Genomic DNA, 20,702 nt, shown 5'->3' on the forward strand with positions numbered 1-20,702 from the left:
CAGTAATGCATTGTATGGCACATGGGTTTTTTTATTATTTTGCTTTTTCTTTGTGCTTTTATCCTCTTTTGTGCATTTTGAGCACATTTACACTAATGGACTGACTGAACACAATGCATGTCGATGAAAGCAAAACATATATTAATGCTAAGCCCAAAAACAGCAACATTTAAACCCAGCATAAAAATGTGGATTTCTCAAATTTGTGATCACGAAGATGAATAAGGAGTTGTCAGCTAGGGCACAGACAGCATTAACATTGGAGAGGAATTATAACCCTTCCCTAATCTTATAATATGTTTAAATAAGCAGGTGCACCCTAAATATACCAAGAGGCCCATTTATAAAGAAGTGGTATTGCCAGTGTGTAGGGTTGTGCAGTGTACCAGGGGAGGGATAGCATTTGGCACAAAATTCTACCTGGTGCAGGGAGGACTGACCATGCAATTTGGATTATTTCACCCTCTCTGATTCCTATTGGTCTTTTCAGCTCCATATTCCTGGAAGTTTTATTTTCATCAGTAATCCATTGCATTCGTTTTGGCCTCTGAGAACTATCATTCTCTGACCTTCCCTTTTAGATATGACCGAATTTTGTGTTTTTTTTAGGGATTTTAAATTTAAAACCTTTTAGTTCTTTTTATCATTTTGATATCAGATTGAAGTCATAAACAAAGTCCAAGGCAAGGTTACCACTATAAGAAAAAGAATTCTGCTTCTCAGTTGTAATGCTGATCCCATTTATAACACTGAATGGGGCAGTGCACAAAACAGATAGGAATGCATGCAGAAAAGCCGGGCCCCTGTCAGCTTCTGCACAAAAGGGCTGTTGCTGTCTGTGCACAAACAGTGGTCTTTCAGCAGAGGTCTGACAATCTCCTTTGTTAATCTCATAACAATGTCATCGTAATGCTGCCCTAATTCCAAATCCAGCATCACTGCAAGACTTGTACACACACATGAGGAGAGGGCACAGAACTTGTAAGTGACAGCATATGGGGCAAGAGGGGCAAGCAGTAATTGGAAAGTGAACACAAGTCTGATTCTGAATGGAACTTACACTTAGTAAAGCGACAGACCTTTTCAGCATGCTGCAGCACATTGCATCGTGTTGATGAGTTTTGTGTCCGTATACAATGGTCAGGTGCACATTTTGCTGTGATGAAGTCCATTACATGTTTTAAATTCTCTTTTATTACAATGGTGATGGTGCATTTTGGCAACCTTGCCCTGGCATGGCCAACACTCACAGTTTATTTGTGCAGAAGATGACCAGAACTTTATTGCAAAGCAATGATTTTGCAGGGACCAGTACAAGAAAAAGAGTGAATATAACATCCAATTTTGTTTTTCTTGGCAACCAGCGGGTTATCTTTAAAAAATAAATAAATACTTGAATTGGGTTTTTATTCCTCTCTGCACTCATCCACACAATGAATCCCGCAGGTGGAGACAGTATGGGCAAGGTGATCGTAGGCTTTATGACAGTGCCAAAAACCCAAGCTGAACCATTTTATAGCACTTTGAAGGTGAACTGATATTGAAATCTTGGCCTGGCAGCTGCTGACGGCTTAAAGTGGAATTATATTTGAGAAATGGAGTGACTGCCAAGATTCACTGGGTAGGTCGACCTTCTTGTCAGCTGTGATCGCTCTGTTATAAGGCAGATGATCATTGTCATTAGGAGAAAAGCTTAAGCTTCCCATACAGTGTCAATGTAATCATGATAATGAGAGGCGATGGTAAAGGTTATTACAATGTTTGCATGACTGAGTGAACCCTGTACATCCCGCATCATGCACAAATACTGCCACGACCTTTCCCGTGACACCATCCAGATCTGCATGGTTGGCAAAGCTTCTGAAAAAGCATTTAATGCAACTCAAAGCAAGCGTTACAAATGATGTTATATCGGTAAATGTTAAGCATGGCATGGATAAAATTGTTACATTATATGGCAATGAAAGGTACACTTTAGTTGAGATTGAAATTTAAACTATAAATTGTGACAATGAGAACAAGCTGATGGCTTAGATGTTCAGTTTCTCATCCAGGCATTGCTGTGATAAACCAGTCCACCAATTTCCTGGAATATGGGAACCCCAGCTTATCATTCTGGAGAGATGTTCCCAGACACACCCAATGATTGTATTATTCTCTGCATATGAGGTCCGTGCAAAGCATAAAAATGTTGGTGAAGATGGTGAATCTTTTACTTTATTTTACAGCTATATATGAAATGCATGCAGATCACTGAAAGCAACCAACGAAGCTTAAAATCTATGTATCATCTATCTATCTATCTATCTTACTATCTATCTATCCATCTATCTATCCATCTATCTACCTATCCATCTATTTATCTATCATCTATCTATCTATCCCTCTATCTATCTATCTATCTATCTATCTATCTATCTATCCCTCTATCTATCTATCTATCTATCTAATCTATCTATCTATCTATCCATCCCTCTATCTATCTATCTATCTATCTATCTATCTATCTATCTATCTATCTATCTATCTATCTATCTATCTATCCCTGATGGCTGCTGGAGACAAATGACCTCAGCAGATGCAGAACAGACAAGGAAATGCCATAGTTATGTTTCCTTATGTTAAAGCTGAGCTCCATGTTGTTATAAAAGTCAGCAGGAAATGCAGCTTTGTATTTTTTATTAAACCATTACATTTATTTTTCAATGCAAGCCGTGTAAGACTTTGAAGTACACCCGCTGTTAGCTTTGTATAATGCCAGCAGAGCTTAGACTGGGAGAGAAAGAAGCAAAGTAAGGACCCGGTCAGGTGTGCTGCAGTGCCAAAAAAGGGCATAGAAGGTATATAGACCTGTGAACTCAGTATAGGGATTGGCACAGCAGGTGTACAGACCCAGGGACTCAGTTCAGGGAGAGAGGAACCCTCTATAAATGAAACAGCAGGTGTACAGACCCGAAAATCTCAGCACAGGGATGGCTGGAGACCCTATATTGGGCACAGAAGGTGTACAGACCCAGGGAATGTGGCAGCTCCTCATATTGGGAATACCAGGTATGCACACCTGGCAGCTCAACACAGGGATAGTGGGAGCCCCTTTTATTGGGAACAGCAGGTGTTTAGACCTAGGAACTCAGCACAGGGATAGTGAGACCCCTTTAGAGGGGCCAATGAAGGTGTGCAGACGCTGGAATTAGCACAGGTTTGGTGGGAGCCCCTCATAATGGGCACAATGGGTTTATAGATGCAGAAGCCCCTCATAATTGGCGCAACAAGTTTGAACACCCAGGAACACAGATTGAGTATCGGGGGTGACCCTCTAGCATAAGGGGGACTTCTGTATTTTTGATGTTCTCAGTGCTATAAAGGGGTGAAAAGATGGCAGCTTAAATTACTAAACAAGTTCTTCTGGTTCTTTTAACACATTTAAATAAATTTGATTTTAGAAGTTTGAGTTTTCCAGTCCATGGCTCCAACTTCAATAAAAGCTCAATCAAGGTAGTCGGAATTGAAACTATTAGAATGAGCAAGAGAGTTGAAAATTCCTAAATTAATGTGTCGTCAATTGTTCTGGAAAGACAGATCACTCTAAGAGTGAATGTCAATGAGGAAAAAGTGAGAAGCAAAATGAGCAGCTGCCAGCAAAAGGTGAAAAATGCCTCACAGCGTCTGATTAAATGAGGAATAGAGGTGAGGTAACAGTCATATTTTATTTTTTAGGATTGTAAACACAAGCAACAGACGGTAACACTCACAGTAGCGAGTCCTTCAGGTATAAACCGATATAAACGAAATAATTAAAGTAACATTAAAGTACATTTCCAATATGTTCTCATAGATTTGCCCTACTGTCAATACTTATAGGAAGAGAACTATATTTAAAAAATACGTACATAAGCAGTCGAGTATTTTCCGAGATTTGTTGACCTGCAAATGTCATTAGAAAAAATTTCAGTTTAGTTTCAGTTTATACTTGAATCACACCAGTAGATGGCACTGTGTCCTCATGTAAAGTGTGTAACAAGCTCTAGCTGTCCAAAACATTAATATAGTTTGTTACACAGTTTACATATTGACACATCGCCATCTACTGGTGGCCAATAATATTGCACAAAAAATTATTTAACAGCCAGTGACAACTCAAAAGTACTAAATACTTGAAACAGAATGAGCCCATGTGATTTTAATGTTTGTGTAAGGCCTGGTCAGTATCAGTATTCCCCAGATACCAGTCCCCCAATCTATTGCCACACTCTTCACCTATAGCAGCCCCCGCTCAGTCTTGGGAGGTTTCGTCTCTCAGCATTCGGTTGCCCCCAGCAGTGTTTCCCAACCTTTCCTAAATTGTGGCATATATTTTACATTAGAAAAATCCCACGGAACACCACTAAACAAAAATGTCACAGATTAATAGCCCACAAATACAGAGTACAGAATTATCAGGAAATCCAGAAACAAGCCAAAGTCAAAACACAGGAAATCAGTCCACAAAGCGAGGTACAAAGGGAAGGGCATAAGCAGCGTCGGGTCACAAGCAAAGGTCGGTCCAGGCAGAGTTTAAACAGAATGTCAGGAACAGGCAAAGGTCAGTAACAGAGAAACACCAGAGATCTTGTGGCAAATTGAGCTCGAATTTAAAAAAAAAATTATCAGCTCAGTGTGCGATCCCCGGCACTAGAGGTTAAATGGGTTACAAGTCTCCCCATTCAAAACCTCTAGTGCTCTCTGATTGGCTGAAGCTTTCCTCAGCCAATCAGAGAGCACTAGAGGTTTTGAATGGAGAGACTTGTAACCCATTTAACCTCTAGTGCCGGGGATCGCAAACAGGATTTCCAGGGCTGCAAGAATGAATAAATCCACTGCGATCCCTAGGCACTAGGGGTTATTAACCTCTAGTGCCCTGGGGATCGCAAACAGGAGGATTCCCAGAGAATCCTGTGAATCCCCTGTGAATCCTCCTGTTATAATTTCCTTGATCTTCCGATGGTTTTGCAAAATCGGTTTGCTGAGCCATTGGAAGTTCGAGGAAATTTTCGCGAGAATGCCAAAGGCATTCTCACTCATCCCTAAGAATCAATCAAAATCCCTCTAGCACAGATAAGCCCAGCAGACACTATAACAGGCACTGGTGACTGGAAGCAGAGAGGCTATAAAGTCCCATCAGCCAATAGCAATGCAGGACCGAGTCAGGAGCTGATCAGCCTCTAGAATCGCCTTCAGCTGTGCGCAGCCCAACAATGGATGCCGGGGATGCCAAAAATACATCAGGCTGCACGACTAAAGGGAAGCAAAGGCTGCTGTTATTTTACTTCTCCTGGCTGCTGCAAATGACATTGATGGACAGAAAAAACAGGGTTTTATTGTGCAATGGTGCACAGCATAGAGTCGCCGGACAGAGCATTTCCTAACAGTTTTTCCCTTTTTAAAAAAGTTGTAAAATAGCACATCATGTATGTCTATATTCACATCCCACATGTCCTTAATAAGGGTGGCTACACTGGCTCTCCAGGGCCCTATTGTATGTGCGATGTAGCCACCCTCCAATGCATCCAATTGCCAACACTTAGAAACTAATTCCTTGAAACAAACAATCCATTTAATGAAAACCTTGCCTATGCAGCAAAACCTATGCAAACTATTCATTAAAGAAATCTGTTGTCTAAGACGAGCATAGCACATGACTGTAATATACTGATACTGGAGCAAATACTTCACCTAAAACCTGTGCCAGAGGAGTGTCCTATGCCCACATACCCTGTGCCATATGCTACTCTTCCTTCTCATGACAAAAAGGGTTTTAGGATGTATAAATTGATGTTTTTAGTTTTAATGCTTACCTATATCTAAATCAATTTGATTTTCAACATGAGGCAAAGATCTAAAGTCTTAAGATTTACTAAAGGAATTTAGGCGGCTCGCATACCACAATGAATTATCACATTGCAAGGAATAATTCACCTAGTTTATTGAATGAGATTAAAATGCAAAAAATATCCAATCATGTGTAAGGAAGTCTAAAACAAAACAGGATTTTCCTTGACCATGGGTATTGAAGAATAAAGATGCTAATCAATGGTCTCTGTTAGTGGTATGGATAATCAAGAAAAAGAAACGAGAGGAAAGCCAGGGTGTTTGATGTGCGGTAATGTATTGTATTATAAGTGTGCATACAAACTACAGGTTATACAAGTCAATTTTGTACTGCTCATCCCCACTGCACAAGGTGGAGGGAGGGTAGAACTATCAACTAGACAGCAAAATCCTATTGAGAATATGACAATAAAACATTATGTGTGCCGACGCGTTTCACCTCCATGGGGTTCCTCAGGGGACTTGATGGAGAGAGTTTATTCAATCAATGGGTTGTGTGCTAGTTGTTGTAGGTAGAGAAGTTTCAATATTGGTGTCGCACACCTTACTTTTTGAGACCTCTAGCTACAACAACTAGCACACAACTCATTCATTGAACAAACTCTCTCCATCAAGTCCCCTGAGGAAGCTCATAGAGGTGAAACGCGTCGGGACACATAATGTTTCATTGTCATATTCTCAATAAGAACTTGCTGTCTAGTTGATAGGTCTACCCTCCCTCCACCTTGTGCAGTGGGGATGAGCAGTACAAAATTGACTTGTAGTTAGTATTCACACTTATAATACAATATATTACTGTACATCAAATACCCCGGCTTTCCTCTCATTTATTTTTCTTGATTTTCCTTGAACATGATTGGATGGTTGAAGTCAGCTGAGCTTTACCTCATTTACTAAGCTAAGTGAAACAATGTAAAAGCTTTATAAATAAATTATTATATAAGCGTTTCGGTTAGTTTGTTTTTTTGGGGTAAATGTGGAAGCATTGTAACCTCTGATTTGCTTTCTTGGTTCCTATGAGATATAGATTTTCTACTTACTGCCCCAGTGACCACATAGGTTGGGGAAATCTTCCCAAATGAGATACAGTTGATTTACCAAAGGAGTATCGGCTGTTCACGTTGCAAAGTAAATTATCCCCTTTCATGGAATATTTTATGAGATTAAACTCTTATGACTTCAACCATCCAATCATGTGCAGTGAAAAATTATGTTTCCTAAATTTCCTTGCACTTGATTGGGTAATAGTTGCAAAGTAAACTATCACAGTATTCACCGAGCTAAGTGAACTATCACTAAAGATGGAGATTGTGAGCCTTCCACACCCTATCCAAAACCCAAAAAAAGTTTTACAAAAACTATCAATGTAATATTTTATGGATAATTTATCATTTTTATTATTTTTTTTCTCCAGTGCCTTCCTTTTGGGGATTGGTAAATTCTGCCTGGAATCTATGTGCGGTTGGGAAGAGGCAGTCTCCTGTCAACATAGAAACCAGCCATATGATTTTCGATCCTTTCCTAACATCGCTACGTATAAACACAGGTGGAAGGAAGGTAAGGTCCTTTTATATATGCACCTCAATGCTAGTGAATATCGAACTCATTTTACAGAAATAGATCTCTTAAAGCTGAACTCCGAGCTCAACAATTATTTAAAGACAAGAGTCTTGTGTATTCTTATTTTATTCTGGGGGGATTTATGTATTTCTTACAGATCTGCAATCCAGCATTTCCTGGTATACAGACCACTCAGTGCTGCTCTATGTCCTTGTGCTGGATGGCTGGTCTTGTATCCGCCCCTTTTTCGGAGTTTTCTGCAGGCAGCATGTAGTGGGTGGGGTTTATTGGCCCCTCCCACAGCTCTGCTCTTTGCACAGACTATATACAGCACAGCAATGATATCGCTGATATTTCTATAATATAATATATGGGTTTGCAAATGTATTTGGTGCACTAAAAGTGGATTTATACTGTGCAGAGTCCATACATACAGAATAGGAACAGATACTGAGAATAACACCCGGGGTACAGGACAAGAGAAGTGGTACTGTGCAGAGTCGAAGTGGTACTGTGCAGAGTCCATACATACAGAATAAGAACATATACTGAGAATTACACCCGGGGTACAGGACAGGAGAAGTGGTACTGTGCACATATAGAATACAATTTAGAAAAAAAAAGACATTTTAGAAAGCCTGGATAAGCATTATATACATATGTATGGAGGGATGGGTAAAACAACTATAATGGCTCCCTGGATTTTAGGGTGATTTGATATCCTGTACGCCCTTTATCTATGAGGAATTCACATGATCTGCAAGACACCTACACATTGAAATCATCATAAAAAATGACTGGGGGGTTACAAAATATTCCATTTCCTATAAACCCATCAAAACGTCCATTTCATTAAAAATTCCACTCGGTATCTGGTAACATAGTAACAGAAAATCGGAGATTACTGAGCTTTGGCCATCTGTGCAGATTAATGTTCCTAAAACAAAGCGCTACAGATGAAAGAATGGATTTGGAGATGAAGGATAAAAATATCAAATAGTTGTTGATTTGGCACCCGGTGGGTTTATTCCTAAAATTTGTAATCATATTACTTTTGAGAACAAGCAGCTATCTTACTCGATATAAAATGTCTCCAAGTAAGTAAGGAGATAAAATCATTTATATTTATTAATGAACGTATAATCAAATTGTGTATAATCCTGGTTACAAGAAAGATTTAAAGGGCCAGCTCTGCAGAAGCTGCTATTTCAGCCTGAAAGGGTTAAAGTGGACCTGAACTCAAAAAGTTAAAGTTTGCTATGGTATAGGGATGATCTGCAAATGTTCATGGTGCGTAAGACCCTAAAATGTTTCTTTATTTGAAATTCCTCTTGAAAAATGACGCTTTGTTATATGATTTTTGAAGAGGAGGATGTGCACTTTCTGCCTTGTGATGGCGCCGTGGCACCGCTGTACCTTCAGCCTGATAGCTCTATATTTGTAATCTCAGATCTAAGACATTTCTGGTGGACTTTGGAGATTTAGAGTGAAAATACGTGTTGGCACTACTGTGCTGATCATTGTTCTCCTTGCTGGAGGCTACGACATGAGGAAGCAAAGCCCTGCCTCTTCCCTACAGAAACAATGTTCAGAATAAGATATGGTGAATCAGAAATAAAAAAAGATTAGCTGATGAGACCACAGGTAAATGACTAGTACTTTGTCCCAGTGATTGTTTTTTTGTCCCATTGGCTAGTTCTTTGCTCCTGCATTGGCACAATATCCAGAGTTCAGTTTTTCTTTAAAACGAATGTATTGTAGTAGAGTCATATTATGTTATACAGTATATATTCTATTCACATATTTGGTAGTATCCTATCCATTCAGACAGTGAGGCTTCAGGATCCATGACTCAAGAATAGGTTTACAAAGTGAATTACCATATTTTTCGCCGTATAAGACGCTCCGGAATATAAGACGCAACCAATTTTTAAGAAAGAAAATCTAGAAAAAAAGATTCTGAAAGATTATTCCCCTTCTGATCACTCATGTGCCATTCAAATTCCCTTTCTGATCACTCTGTGCCTTTCAAATTCCCTTTCTGATCACTCTGTGAGTTTGGACAGGGAACAGCAGGTGGCGCTGTGCCGGCTTCTTTCGCTCTGCTTTACAGACAGGAGAAGACACGATGCTGGCAGAGGAGAGAAGAGACACACGCTGCATGCAGCCAGAGACACACGCAGGATCGGGTATCGGGTGAGTATATTTTTTTAATTATTTTATAACACATTTTTCGTATGGGACGCACTAATTTTTCCCCCCCCAGTTTTGGGGAAGAAAAAGTGTGTCTTATATGGCAAAAAATACGGTACATTGCACTTATTACCCATTACTCTTACTAGATAGTCAAGGCAAGCAATTATTGGTGTGCCCATAGGCACACTCAAGGCAAGTGGCTATTGTTGTGCCCATAGGCACACTCAAGGCAAGTGGCTATTGTTGTGCCCATAGGTACCCTCAAGGCAGGTTACCATTGTTGTGCCTATAGGCACTCTCAAGGCAAGTGGCTATTGTTTTGTCCATAGGCATTCTCAAAGCAAGCAGCTATTGTTGTGTCTCCAGCTATTCCGTAGTGCCTCGGATATCCTTTTTCATTTATTAATTATTTAAAACTAGCAAAAAGGTGCACATGGGTAAGGCAATTAATAGAACAGGTGATTTAAAGAGGGAAGTGGCTGACTTCAGCAAATCTGGTTCTCAGTTGATGCAATAAAAATTTAGAGTCAGGGATTGCACTTTGCGGAGGTGCTTTGATGTGGCAATGGGGTTTCTTTGTTTATTTGCAACCTGAGATGTTAAACTATGTATAGAAATGTATAATTAGGATATTAGTGCTCTAGAAATTGTTAATATTACTTTATATATTATATTTAATTTTTGTATGTTGCTGAGCCAAAATCAGGAGATCCCCTTCTCTTACGAAAGCGACCATTTTCCCTTCACATATAGGTGTCACTAGGACAGGACGTGTCTGTAAATATTGGCATTGGACCCCGATTGGTAAAATACGTTCTTTATTCAGAAGTACATGGGGCAGTATTTTATTTATTGTTTTTACACAAATCTAAAGTGAACTGTTTAAAGGAAAATAGCATCACACTTGTATGAGAAGGTGCAATAGTTTTCGGTATTTCCTATATAAAATGTTGCAAAAACAGCAGCCAACATTATTACCTCTGATTAGTCTTTGCTTTCTTTGTCCCTATGAGAAATAGTTTTTCAACTTACTGCCCCAGTGACAGTCTCTCTAAATGAGATACAATCGGTTTACCAAAGGAGTATCAGCTATTCACATTGCAAAGTGAATTATCCGCTTTCCTAGAATATTTCACTTCGCTTAATAAATGAAACTCTGATGACTTCAACCATCCAACATGTGCAAGGAAAAATTCTGTTTCTTAGATTTCCTTGCATTTGATTGGGTAATTATTGCAAAGTGGACTATCACAGTATTCACAGAGCTAAGTCAATTATCCCTTGCAGTAAGTGAGCACTAAAGATGAGCTTCCACACCCTATCCAAAACCCAACAAGTATTTTTGCAAAAAGAATCAATATAATAATATTTTAATGGATAATTTGGTGGGTCATTGTTCCCCGGTCAAATATCATTGGTCTCCCTTCATTGGAGGTTATGACGGCAAGGAATGGAGTGCACCAAATCTATGCTGGATCATTAGATCGAAGATCTGAGTATTGGAAGACTGCACAGATCATCTGGTCCAGCACAGATCTGAAGGATGAATATTTGCAAACTGTAAAGCAAGTCGATCCTTGTTCCCATGCAATGCTGTAGTAAACAGAAGGTATCTGGTAGGAAATATCATCTTCTGTACCTTGTGAGTCAGACAGCATTTGGCAGCAGGCTGTTTCCTTCACACATAATGTAACTGTGTCCTTGTCCCAGGGCCAGTAAGCAGGCGGCGCAGGGATGGGCATTGTGCATGTTCAGAGTACAAATCCGGCACAATGGATATAACACAACGAGAAGTGCGTTAAATCAATTCCTCCCAGGACATAAAGAGAACCTGTCCATCTCCAACAATATAAGCCATAAATTGTATATGTACCTATATGATTGCATTACCTTGCCATTAGGATGATTCTGTTCATGGCATGGATTAATATTTTATTGGAATAAAGAGACGTTGGGGCACATTTATAAAGAGGTGATGGTCTGATAGCAGCACTTTGATTGCCACTTTTAATGTTGCATTTTATAAAGGACGGTCTGACTTTATGGTTGTAATCAGTTCTTTGATTGCCATACCAGTAATACATTTTAGTAGTGATCAGAGACTTTATTCATGTATATTTATATACATGTGGCATATCCTGTCCAGTTATTTCTATTCATAGGTGGCTTAGGGTGTTTGAAACAAAAAATTGATCTCCATTGTGACCTATAGGATCAAGGAGGCATCTGGGGATCCATAAAGTGATGAGCATGATAATTACTACTTTATGAATGAGAAATAAGTAGTACCATTGAATGGTATTGATCATCGGTACATGAATAAATTGGCAATTAGTCATAAAAGCAGCGATCAATATTGTTGATCAATGTGGCAATTAATAAGCATTGTTATTTTACAGCAATTTATGGTGATCTGACAGATCATCCTTTTTATAAATGGGACACAGTTTGCTAAGGGCCTACAAAAGAGAAAACAAATATTTGCAAATAGTGCATGAGTTATGTATTCCCTCTCCTTACTGTATAATATAATGTGAGCCACCTCTAGAAAAATTAAATGTAAATGAGTGTAGAAAAGAAAGAGGTTTGAGGTTCTTAAGATTTCCATAGATAAAGTGTATTGATTGAATATTAAATCTATAAACCATCTAATACTCATACTAAACAAATATATATAGCTTCCCTCTGCCGTGTTTAACATTTTACAAGGCAGGGGTTACTGCATTCTATACATAATATAAGGGGTTATTAATGTAACTGCATAAAAGTTCATATAACCGTATCATGACGTGCGATAATCCAACGCGTTTCGCCATGCTGGGCTTCCTCAGAGATAGATAGTAGGGCGCCAATATTTGCAGTTATCAACACCCTCATCCATCCAAAGAATTTTAATGTTTTTTTCATCAATTAAGAAAGCCCAAGACCCGAAACTCAGAAGACCTAACATGTTGCTTATAGTTGCTACTAACTGCAGGGAAGGGCAGAGAAGGAAATTAAGATGCTCACATAGTGAGGGGCAAAGTGTAACCTTTTTGGAACAGTCTTTTATGTCCCAGTGGGTAACAATGTCCAGAGCCCACAAGGAGTAAAATCCAGGCCTGGTTTAGTACTCAAAAATGTATCTTCTAGGGTGATGAGGATAAACAAATTAGTCCCAGAGAAAGCAGATATTCCCATCCTTGTTGGACCAGCACCATGACTGGGATGAGGAATATGGGTTTGGGATAAGATTGAAGAGGAATTTTCCCATCTAAGTCCAAAAAGGCCTTTTAGGGAGAAGACAGTCGGATGTGCAGGGAGGAGTGACACAAGTTGCTTATAGATGGTTTGTGTTGGGCATCCATTTCATAAAGTTCTGTTGAGTTGGATAATTGTCCCACTTACCCGCCTTTTTTATGTTTGATTTAGAGTATGTTTATTATCTAACAACCAGATTGGTAGACAGTGATGTTTACAAAATCAGCAATGGGATTTTGGTAAAGAGGGGCACATCCAACATGGAGTATGGAGGTATGAAGACCTGTTTTGGTGGTTGACATGGTCGACTTTTGGTTCAATTGCCTGGGAACTTCATGTTTTGATAGGAGTTCCTCCAGCCTGGTGGTGCTTTGGATAGAGCTATTTTTTAAAATTTTGATGAAACTCTCTTATTGATTACTTAACAATTAACAAAAATTCAAAAGAAATGTTATTTTAATATATATTTTTATCTTATTTATTGTTTTAGAAAGTGGCTACTGTGGGAAATTTAGTGTTGCACCATGGGAAATTTGTTGGGGGACCGGGGACCATCATTGGAAAATAAAAACTCCTGAATGAGGGTATTATATAGGTCACCATTATACTTCTATAAATATTAGTTCCATAGATGTCATCCTCATCCAACAGAATAATTACTAGATGGTTACTCGGCTTCGGTCAATTTTGAGTCACTGATCCAGTATAGGTATTGATTTCTGAAGTTTTGACTTAACCTTATCTCCCCTTGTACCCTGCTTGTTGTAGGTCCATGACTCAAGGCAGTGTTCAACCCAGACAAGCCGGTTGGTAAGAAGCTGTAGGTGAATGGCAGCCTCTGAATTATAGCTCAACTCTTCAGTAACCACCCAAAAACAGTGCCCGGCTAAAAGGGGCTGGGGGGAACACTGGTTTTGAAACCAGCCAACAGTGGCACTCTACATTGTTTCTTGAACAGTTTCCATTAAAAGTAAACTGGGGTGGACTCACATGGTTTAAAAAAAAAGTTTGTTTTACCTTTACCAGCATTATGTGTAGAAGTTATTGAAGCTCTTTTGATGGAAAGTATTTAAGCAGCTGATGTCCAATTTGAATAACCCTCCATGTAAAGCTTCAAGGGAAAAAAACTTACCTTGCAGTGGTAAGTGGCAGAGAGCCCCCCCCCCATCACATGGGTTTAATTATTGTTTAGATCCATGGGGAAACATTCTGTATAAAGGATTTTTACTTACCTTACCCCTCACTCTTTGGATGGCCAGCACTTTTCCCTTCCATTCGCCACTCTGGGTGGTAGGTGAGCCCTCGATATACTTACCGACAATGCAAGACCATTGGTTCTGCGTTGTAGTGGATGACATCAGTGCCTGCATACATTGCATGGAGAACCTTGGAGAGTAAGCTGCACAGAGATCAATAACATAGTGGAGAAACCTTCAGGAAGGAGGCATTAGGGTAAAAAAAAATCTTTTTATACCCCTGCTACACCTAAATGAATATTGAAACCTTGCGGTGCAAGAAGGAACCCTACCGCAAGGGTGTTTTTTTCAATCGTGGAGTTAGGCTCTTACCCTTCAACCTAGCATTAAAAACCCTGATGAAGTGGGAATGTTGTAACCCCTGAAACATGTGGGCTCAACCTGTATTGTGGAGATCTCATTTTCTCTATATTCTCCATTAAAACAAAAGTTCTCAACCCCCTCGTCCTCATTCCCCTCATCCTCCCCTGCAAACCATACAAGCTAAGCTTTAAACTTCCAATTTTTTAATTTGCCTTTTTTTTAGAGATGTCCATGAGAAGTAAACAAAATGATTGCTTTAGGCAACTGAATATTTTATGACTAAGCTAGAAGGCACTGACTTCCAACGAGGCACTTTTTCCCGAAAAACAAAACACTTTCATGTGGATTTCAGAGAGTTTGGACTGGCTGTCTCCGACGTGTTAATCTCTGGATTCACATTCCCGTGGGGGTTTGCCATCACCAAAGCATCTCTTGTGAGCTCAAACAGTGCTAATTATGTTCTGCACATTAGAAAAAGTATCCTCATAACATCTCCTAATTCTGTTTGTGAAGTATAACATTAAATATATGTAGATACACCAGACGTTTTTTGCTTTTTCTTTATTTTTTGCTATAAAGAGGACCCTTCATCAGGTTGATTTTTATTTTAAGCACATTCATTATATTTAAAATGTAAGTGAAACTTTTAGGTGTTTACTATCTCTTAAAGAGATCACAGTACAACCCCTAACCATGGGTCTGATTTACTAAAAGAATTCAGGTTGTTCGTTTACCAAGGCGAACAAACCATTCGCTAAGTTTGGTGAATGTGGTGAAAATTCACTTTGCAAAGAATACCAAATCACATGCAAGAAGATCTAAGAGGAATCTAAAAATACAAGATTTTCCATGCACTTGGTTGAAGTCAGCAATAAGTTAATTTGCTTTGCCAAGTAAACAGCCCATATTACAGTTTTCCTTTAGTAAATGAACTCCAATGTCTTCATCCCTTTTTCTTATCAGAAAGATGGGATTATCTTTGTTCAGCCATCATCCAAGGTCATGATCTGTGTCTTGGATTGAGATGCCAGTTTAGAGATATATTGGTTGGCACCCATGGCTAGTGTTGGTGTTCGAATTCGGGTTGTCCTTATATTGGCTGTTCAGATTCGGATAGAACCAACCCGAAAAATGCGGAATTCGACGGCACAAATTTGTGTGTAAAAAAATGTGTTAAAAAAGTGGCTTTATTGTAATTTAGTAATTTATTGAATGTGTGTGATTTGTGTAACTAACTTTAATTTTTTTACAGGTTATCCCACAATTACAGAATGAGTCCTCTTGTCAGTGTAGGATCCCCGGCCACTAGAGGTTAAATGAGGACAAGTCGCCCCATTCATCACCTCTTGTGCTCTGTGATTGGCTGAGGAAAGGAAAATCCTGATGACGCTTGAGCTGTCATCAGGGTTTACCTTTCCTCAGCGGTGAATGAATGGGGAGACTTGTCTCCATTTTACCTCTAGTGCCGGGGATCTTCTAAATGAATGCAGCCGTGGCCTCATTTATTGGGAACAGTGTGCGATCCCCAGCACTAGAGGGGATTGCAAACAGGAGGATTCCCAGGGAATCCTGTGAACCCTCCTTTTATAATTTCCTCGATCTTCCCATGGTTACGCGAAATCGCTTGGCCAAAATTTCTCAATAAGCATGTTGGGAATGAGCTCCTAGAACTGTTTTTACTAGTTCTAAAAACTGAAACTTTTCTAAAAAAAAAATGGTACTGCTGCGTCATATTGCTGCCTATCAGGATATTATTCATGCAGACTTGTAAAGTTACTGAAAGTTCCAATTTAAGGATAATGGTTGCTGCATGAGAGTTTGAAATAAATCTTCGTTTTTAAGGTAATGATGGATTGCAGATCGCAGCCGTTTTGGTACATTCAGTATTAGAATTGCCTCTCGTGGTGAAAAACGTTCAGAAATATATTAAAGTGGAAGAAGGGCTTACATTATGGTAATGTTAAATTGATTTTTCTTTTTATTCAGATGAAGATGCAGCTCTAATTATGACTTGACGGGAATGCATATTGTGCTTTTACTGAGAGATAGAGATATGATAGCAGTGTTTATCATAAACTCATTTTTAATAGGGCTTACACATAATTTTACACTTCATTATTTTTGTGTATGCAAAGCCACATTTTACTAGTATGGGAAATGTTTTTTGTTTTGTTTTATTTCTTTGCTGTCTGCATCCTATTGGGGAGATTTCCCTCTTTCTCCCAGGGACACAACAGGAAGTAAAAGGAACCCCTTGAAATTGAAAGGATAGTAGTAGTACATTTTCCCAGTGGTCACATCAAAAGCAATAAAAAAATACCAGGAGTTTTGGCTTTGCCTATGCACACTTTCTTCTAGAAAGTCTGTAATATGGACCACCATGACTTAATTATTAAATAGGCTTTTTTTTTAGATTAGAGTGAAGGTCAAAGACCCAACGTTCTAGCTAAAGCCAATATTTGCATTATAGATTCCCCCAGGTTTCAAAGTCCTATGGTGCTCTAGAACAGCTGTTGCCAACCGGTGGTTTGCAAAACCACTGGTGGTCCACAAGAAAATTTTGGTGGTCCGTGTCCCCCATATGGACACAACCCGTCCCCTCTCCCATCGCAGGCTCAGACTTTCTTGCTAAACATCTTGGGGTAACAGTAGGGCAGGGCTACTTTTGTTGCATCCACAGCCCTGCGCCACTGTCCCCAAGGGTGTTTAGCAAGCAGGTCTGAGCCAGTGATGGGAGAGTGGGTGGATTCTGGCATCAAGACGTCACTCTGGGGGAAATTTCTTCCCATTTGAGTGACACACGGCTCCCCGCATATGCGCAGTCTGGATTCCGTGGATTTAGTGGGCAGTGAGATCGGAAAGGTTGACGACCACTGTTCTAGAAGGTCGCCTTGGACATAGACATGCACATGGAGTCACTCCTGTGCAACTTTATATAGGTGGGTTAATAAGCCTGGGATAACCAATAAAGATAAGTGGGTTATAGAGAACTAAAGCAAGGCACAATCAGCCAGCATACTATTAAATAGAAGTCTGAGCCACAAATATGTCTGCACCTATGTGCCTATATGAATAACATAAATAGTAGTTTATAGTAAAGCCAGTCCTTTATCCTTGATACTTCTGTCTTCTCCTGGTCTTCTTATGAGTTTGGAGACTTCCACCTCTTGATTAGCTAGGTTGAGATGTTGTAATTCCAGCACATACAAAGACTGTACACTGCACATTTTATTTTCACTTTAAAGGGGCCCTGTCAGAAAATGACTTCAATAACTTTTTGTGCCACAGTGGCCCTGTCTCTCAGTAAACTTTTTTGCTCTAGAGAATTCTGTACACCAATGACCTTTGTGTACCAATGGCCACATGCTCCAGTGACATTGTGTGCTCCTCTGATCTTGTTCTCCAATGGGACTCTGTACTCCAGTGACTTCATATTTCAGTGACCCTTTGTGCTCATGTAAACCCGTGCTCCAGGTACCTTTTACTTTAGTGACTTTCTGCTCCAGTTATTCTTTGTACTCAAATAACTCTTTGTACTATGGTGACCCTGTGCTCCAATGACCCTGTAATTGTATGGCCTTTTTGTGAACCAGTAATCCAATGCTCCAGTGACACTTTGTGCACCACTGATCCCTTGTACTCCAGCAAACCCTTTATGAACCAGTCACCCAATGCTCCAGAGACTCCTTGTGAACCAGTTACTTTGTGCCCTGCTGACCCCAATGTTACAGTGATCCTTTGTGCTTTAGTGCTCCAATGATTATGTACTTCTTTGACCCTGGTGCCCTAGTACCTATTTGTGCTCTAGTGACCTCTGTGTGCTCCAGTAACCCTGTACAATAATGACACTGTGTTTTAGTGACTCTTGTCCTCCAGTGACTTCATGCTTCAGTGACCCTTTGTGCTTAAGTAAGTCTGTGCTCTATGACCGCTATGCTCCAGGTACCCACTACTTTGTCACTTTTTGTGCATCAGTGACCCCCTGCTCCAGTGATCCTTTGTACACTAGTGACACTTTGTACTCCAGTAATGCTTTGTAGTATGGTGACCCTGTACTTTAGTGGCATTTTTGTAAACCAGTGACCCAATGCTCTAGTGACTCCTTTGTGCTCCACTTACCTCATGCTATGGTGACTCTTTGTGATTGAGTGGCCTTGTGCTCCAGCTATTATCTACATCTGTGACCCTGGTGCCCTAGTGACTACTTGTGCTCTAGTGACCTCTGTGTGCTCCAGTAGCCCTGTACTTCGATGACACTGTATTTTAGTAACTCTTGTGCTCAAATGACCCTATGCTGTAGTGACCCTTTGTGCCACAGTGACTCTGTGCTCCCGTGGCCCCTGTGCTCCAGTTGCCCTGTACTTTAGTCACCTTTTTTTGCACAAGTGACCCTTTGTACCTCAGTAATCCTTTGTAATCTAGTGTCTCTGGCTCCAGTGATCTTGTACTTTAGTGGCTATTCTGTAAACTAGTGGCCACATGCTCCATTGACTCCTTGATTCTGACCCTTTGTAATCCATTGATTTATTTGCACTAGTGACCCAATGCTTAAGTGACTCTTTGTGCACTAGGTACTTTGTGCTCCACTGACACCATGCTAAAGTGATTCAGTGACCTTGTGCTCCAATAAATATGTACTTCAGTGACCTCTGTATGCTCCAGTGATCCATTCTTAATAAACAAAGTTCACAAATGTTATATCACTTATATCACATATCAATTTTAAAAATACAATAAAAAATAAATACATTTTACTCATCACTATGATTATGCTTCAGCTCCCTGCAATAACACACAATACGGTTTAATAACTAAAAGCAGAGGAAATCCACTGTCATTTCCTTAATAACATGATGTACTAGAAAGCATCAGAGTTTAATCATTATTCATTTTTAAGACATAAAAATGCATTAACACAGTTTGCATTGTACCAAAAATCGTTAGCTTGTGGAGTGTGCCCAGCATTCTATTGGTAATGGCAATCAGCACAACATGCTTCTAATGGTCTCTTATAATCAATGCTAAGAATATAACAATAAGCACTTTGTAATATGAAAAGTTGCTTGACTGAAGAAGAAAAATATAAAGGGGTGAATAAAATTTACACTGGGAAAGATAATTACATCCACATGCACGTCCGTATGCACAAAGCTAGATGTTGGCACCACAATTTCAAAATACATATATGAATCATAATTTGATTCATTTGAAAACAGAACGATCAAAACTGATCTATAAAACCCTGACACCTGTCCTCTACACTTGGCTTAAAGTGTATCTGTCAGCTACTTTGAATGTAAAACTTTTCCCCTTTTTAGCTGAAAATGTTTTTAAAACCCACAAATTAATACATTTTTTCCCCGTAAGCAGAATCACTGTAGAATAAAATGTTGGTAGTTGTTATTTTATGTTGTATGATATCTGCTCAACTGGTTATCAAATGCATGTTTTCAGTAAACAATACCTCAAACTAATTTTTAGTGCACACAAACACAATATATTCCACAAAACAAAAGATGAGGGTATGTCCGAGTAATATTTATCCTTTAGGTCAGGGCTCTGTGTGCACCTGGAAAATGGTGAAAAACTACAGCACCCAAAATAGTAATCCCAGAAGTGCTTACAATCAAGGGATGGAGGAATGTATGGGCATCCAGGAAACCAATGGAAAAAATGTTTGGGAAATGAGCTTGGCATAGGGAGAAGAGGGTATGGAGCACGTTTTAGGTTTGCCCAGAGTTTAGTGTTAATACAGTAGAGAATGTTGTTCTGATTTTAGTAAATGGAAAAGATAAAAGGCAATGTATAAGAACCATGTATGGCCCTAGAGATGAGCAGGGGACCATGCTAAACTGTAAAGCTGCGTACACACGTGCAATTTTTGTCGTTGGAAAGGATCTTTCACGATCCTTTCTAACGTCAAAGGACTACACGATGCATGAACGGTGCTGTACATACAGCACCGTTCTGCTCTATGGAGAGGGGAGGGGGAGAACGACGGAGCGGCACCCTGCTGCACGCTCTCCCCCTTTCCTTGCATTAGGATCAGATCCACGGACGATGAACGACGCCGACTGTACACACGCCAGATTCTCCCCCGATATCTGGCCGATGCCGATTATCGTGCGAGAAAAATCTGACGAGTGTACGCAGCTTAAGAGTATTGGAAATATTAGTCCTCTCCCCTGCACACCCTTTGCTTCTGATTGGTCATTGATAACTGAGGCTGATGGGAACTGTGGGCTCCTTCTCCTCGCTCCTGGCTAAAGTGTGGCTAAA

At 39.7% G+C, this 20,702-nt stretch overlaps 1 protein-coding gene across 2 annotated transcripts in view; it reads left to right on the forward strand.

Annotated features, from left to right (window-relative positions):
* The window catches only part of CA10 (carbonic anhydrase 10), a 152,264-nt gene that overhangs the window by 97,176 nt on the left and 34,386 nt on the right, over positions 1–20,702 (forward strand). For both annotated transcript variants that reach the window (XM_072403364.1, XM_072403365.1), the window contains exon 4: positions 7,283–7,425. In XM_072403364.1, the coding sequence (XP_072259465.1) occupies positions 7,283–7,425 (143 nt within the window). The remainder of the gene's footprint in view (positions 1–7,282; positions 7,426–20,702) is intronic.

This window comes from Pyxicephalus adspersus, chromosome 3 (genome assembly GCF_032062135.1).
Source record: "Pyxicephalus adspersus chromosome 3, UCB_Pads_2.0, whole genome shotgun sequence".
NCBI classification, from domain to species: Eukaryota; Metazoa; Chordata; class Amphibia; order Anura; family Pyxicephalidae; genus Pyxicephalus; species Pyxicephalus adspersus.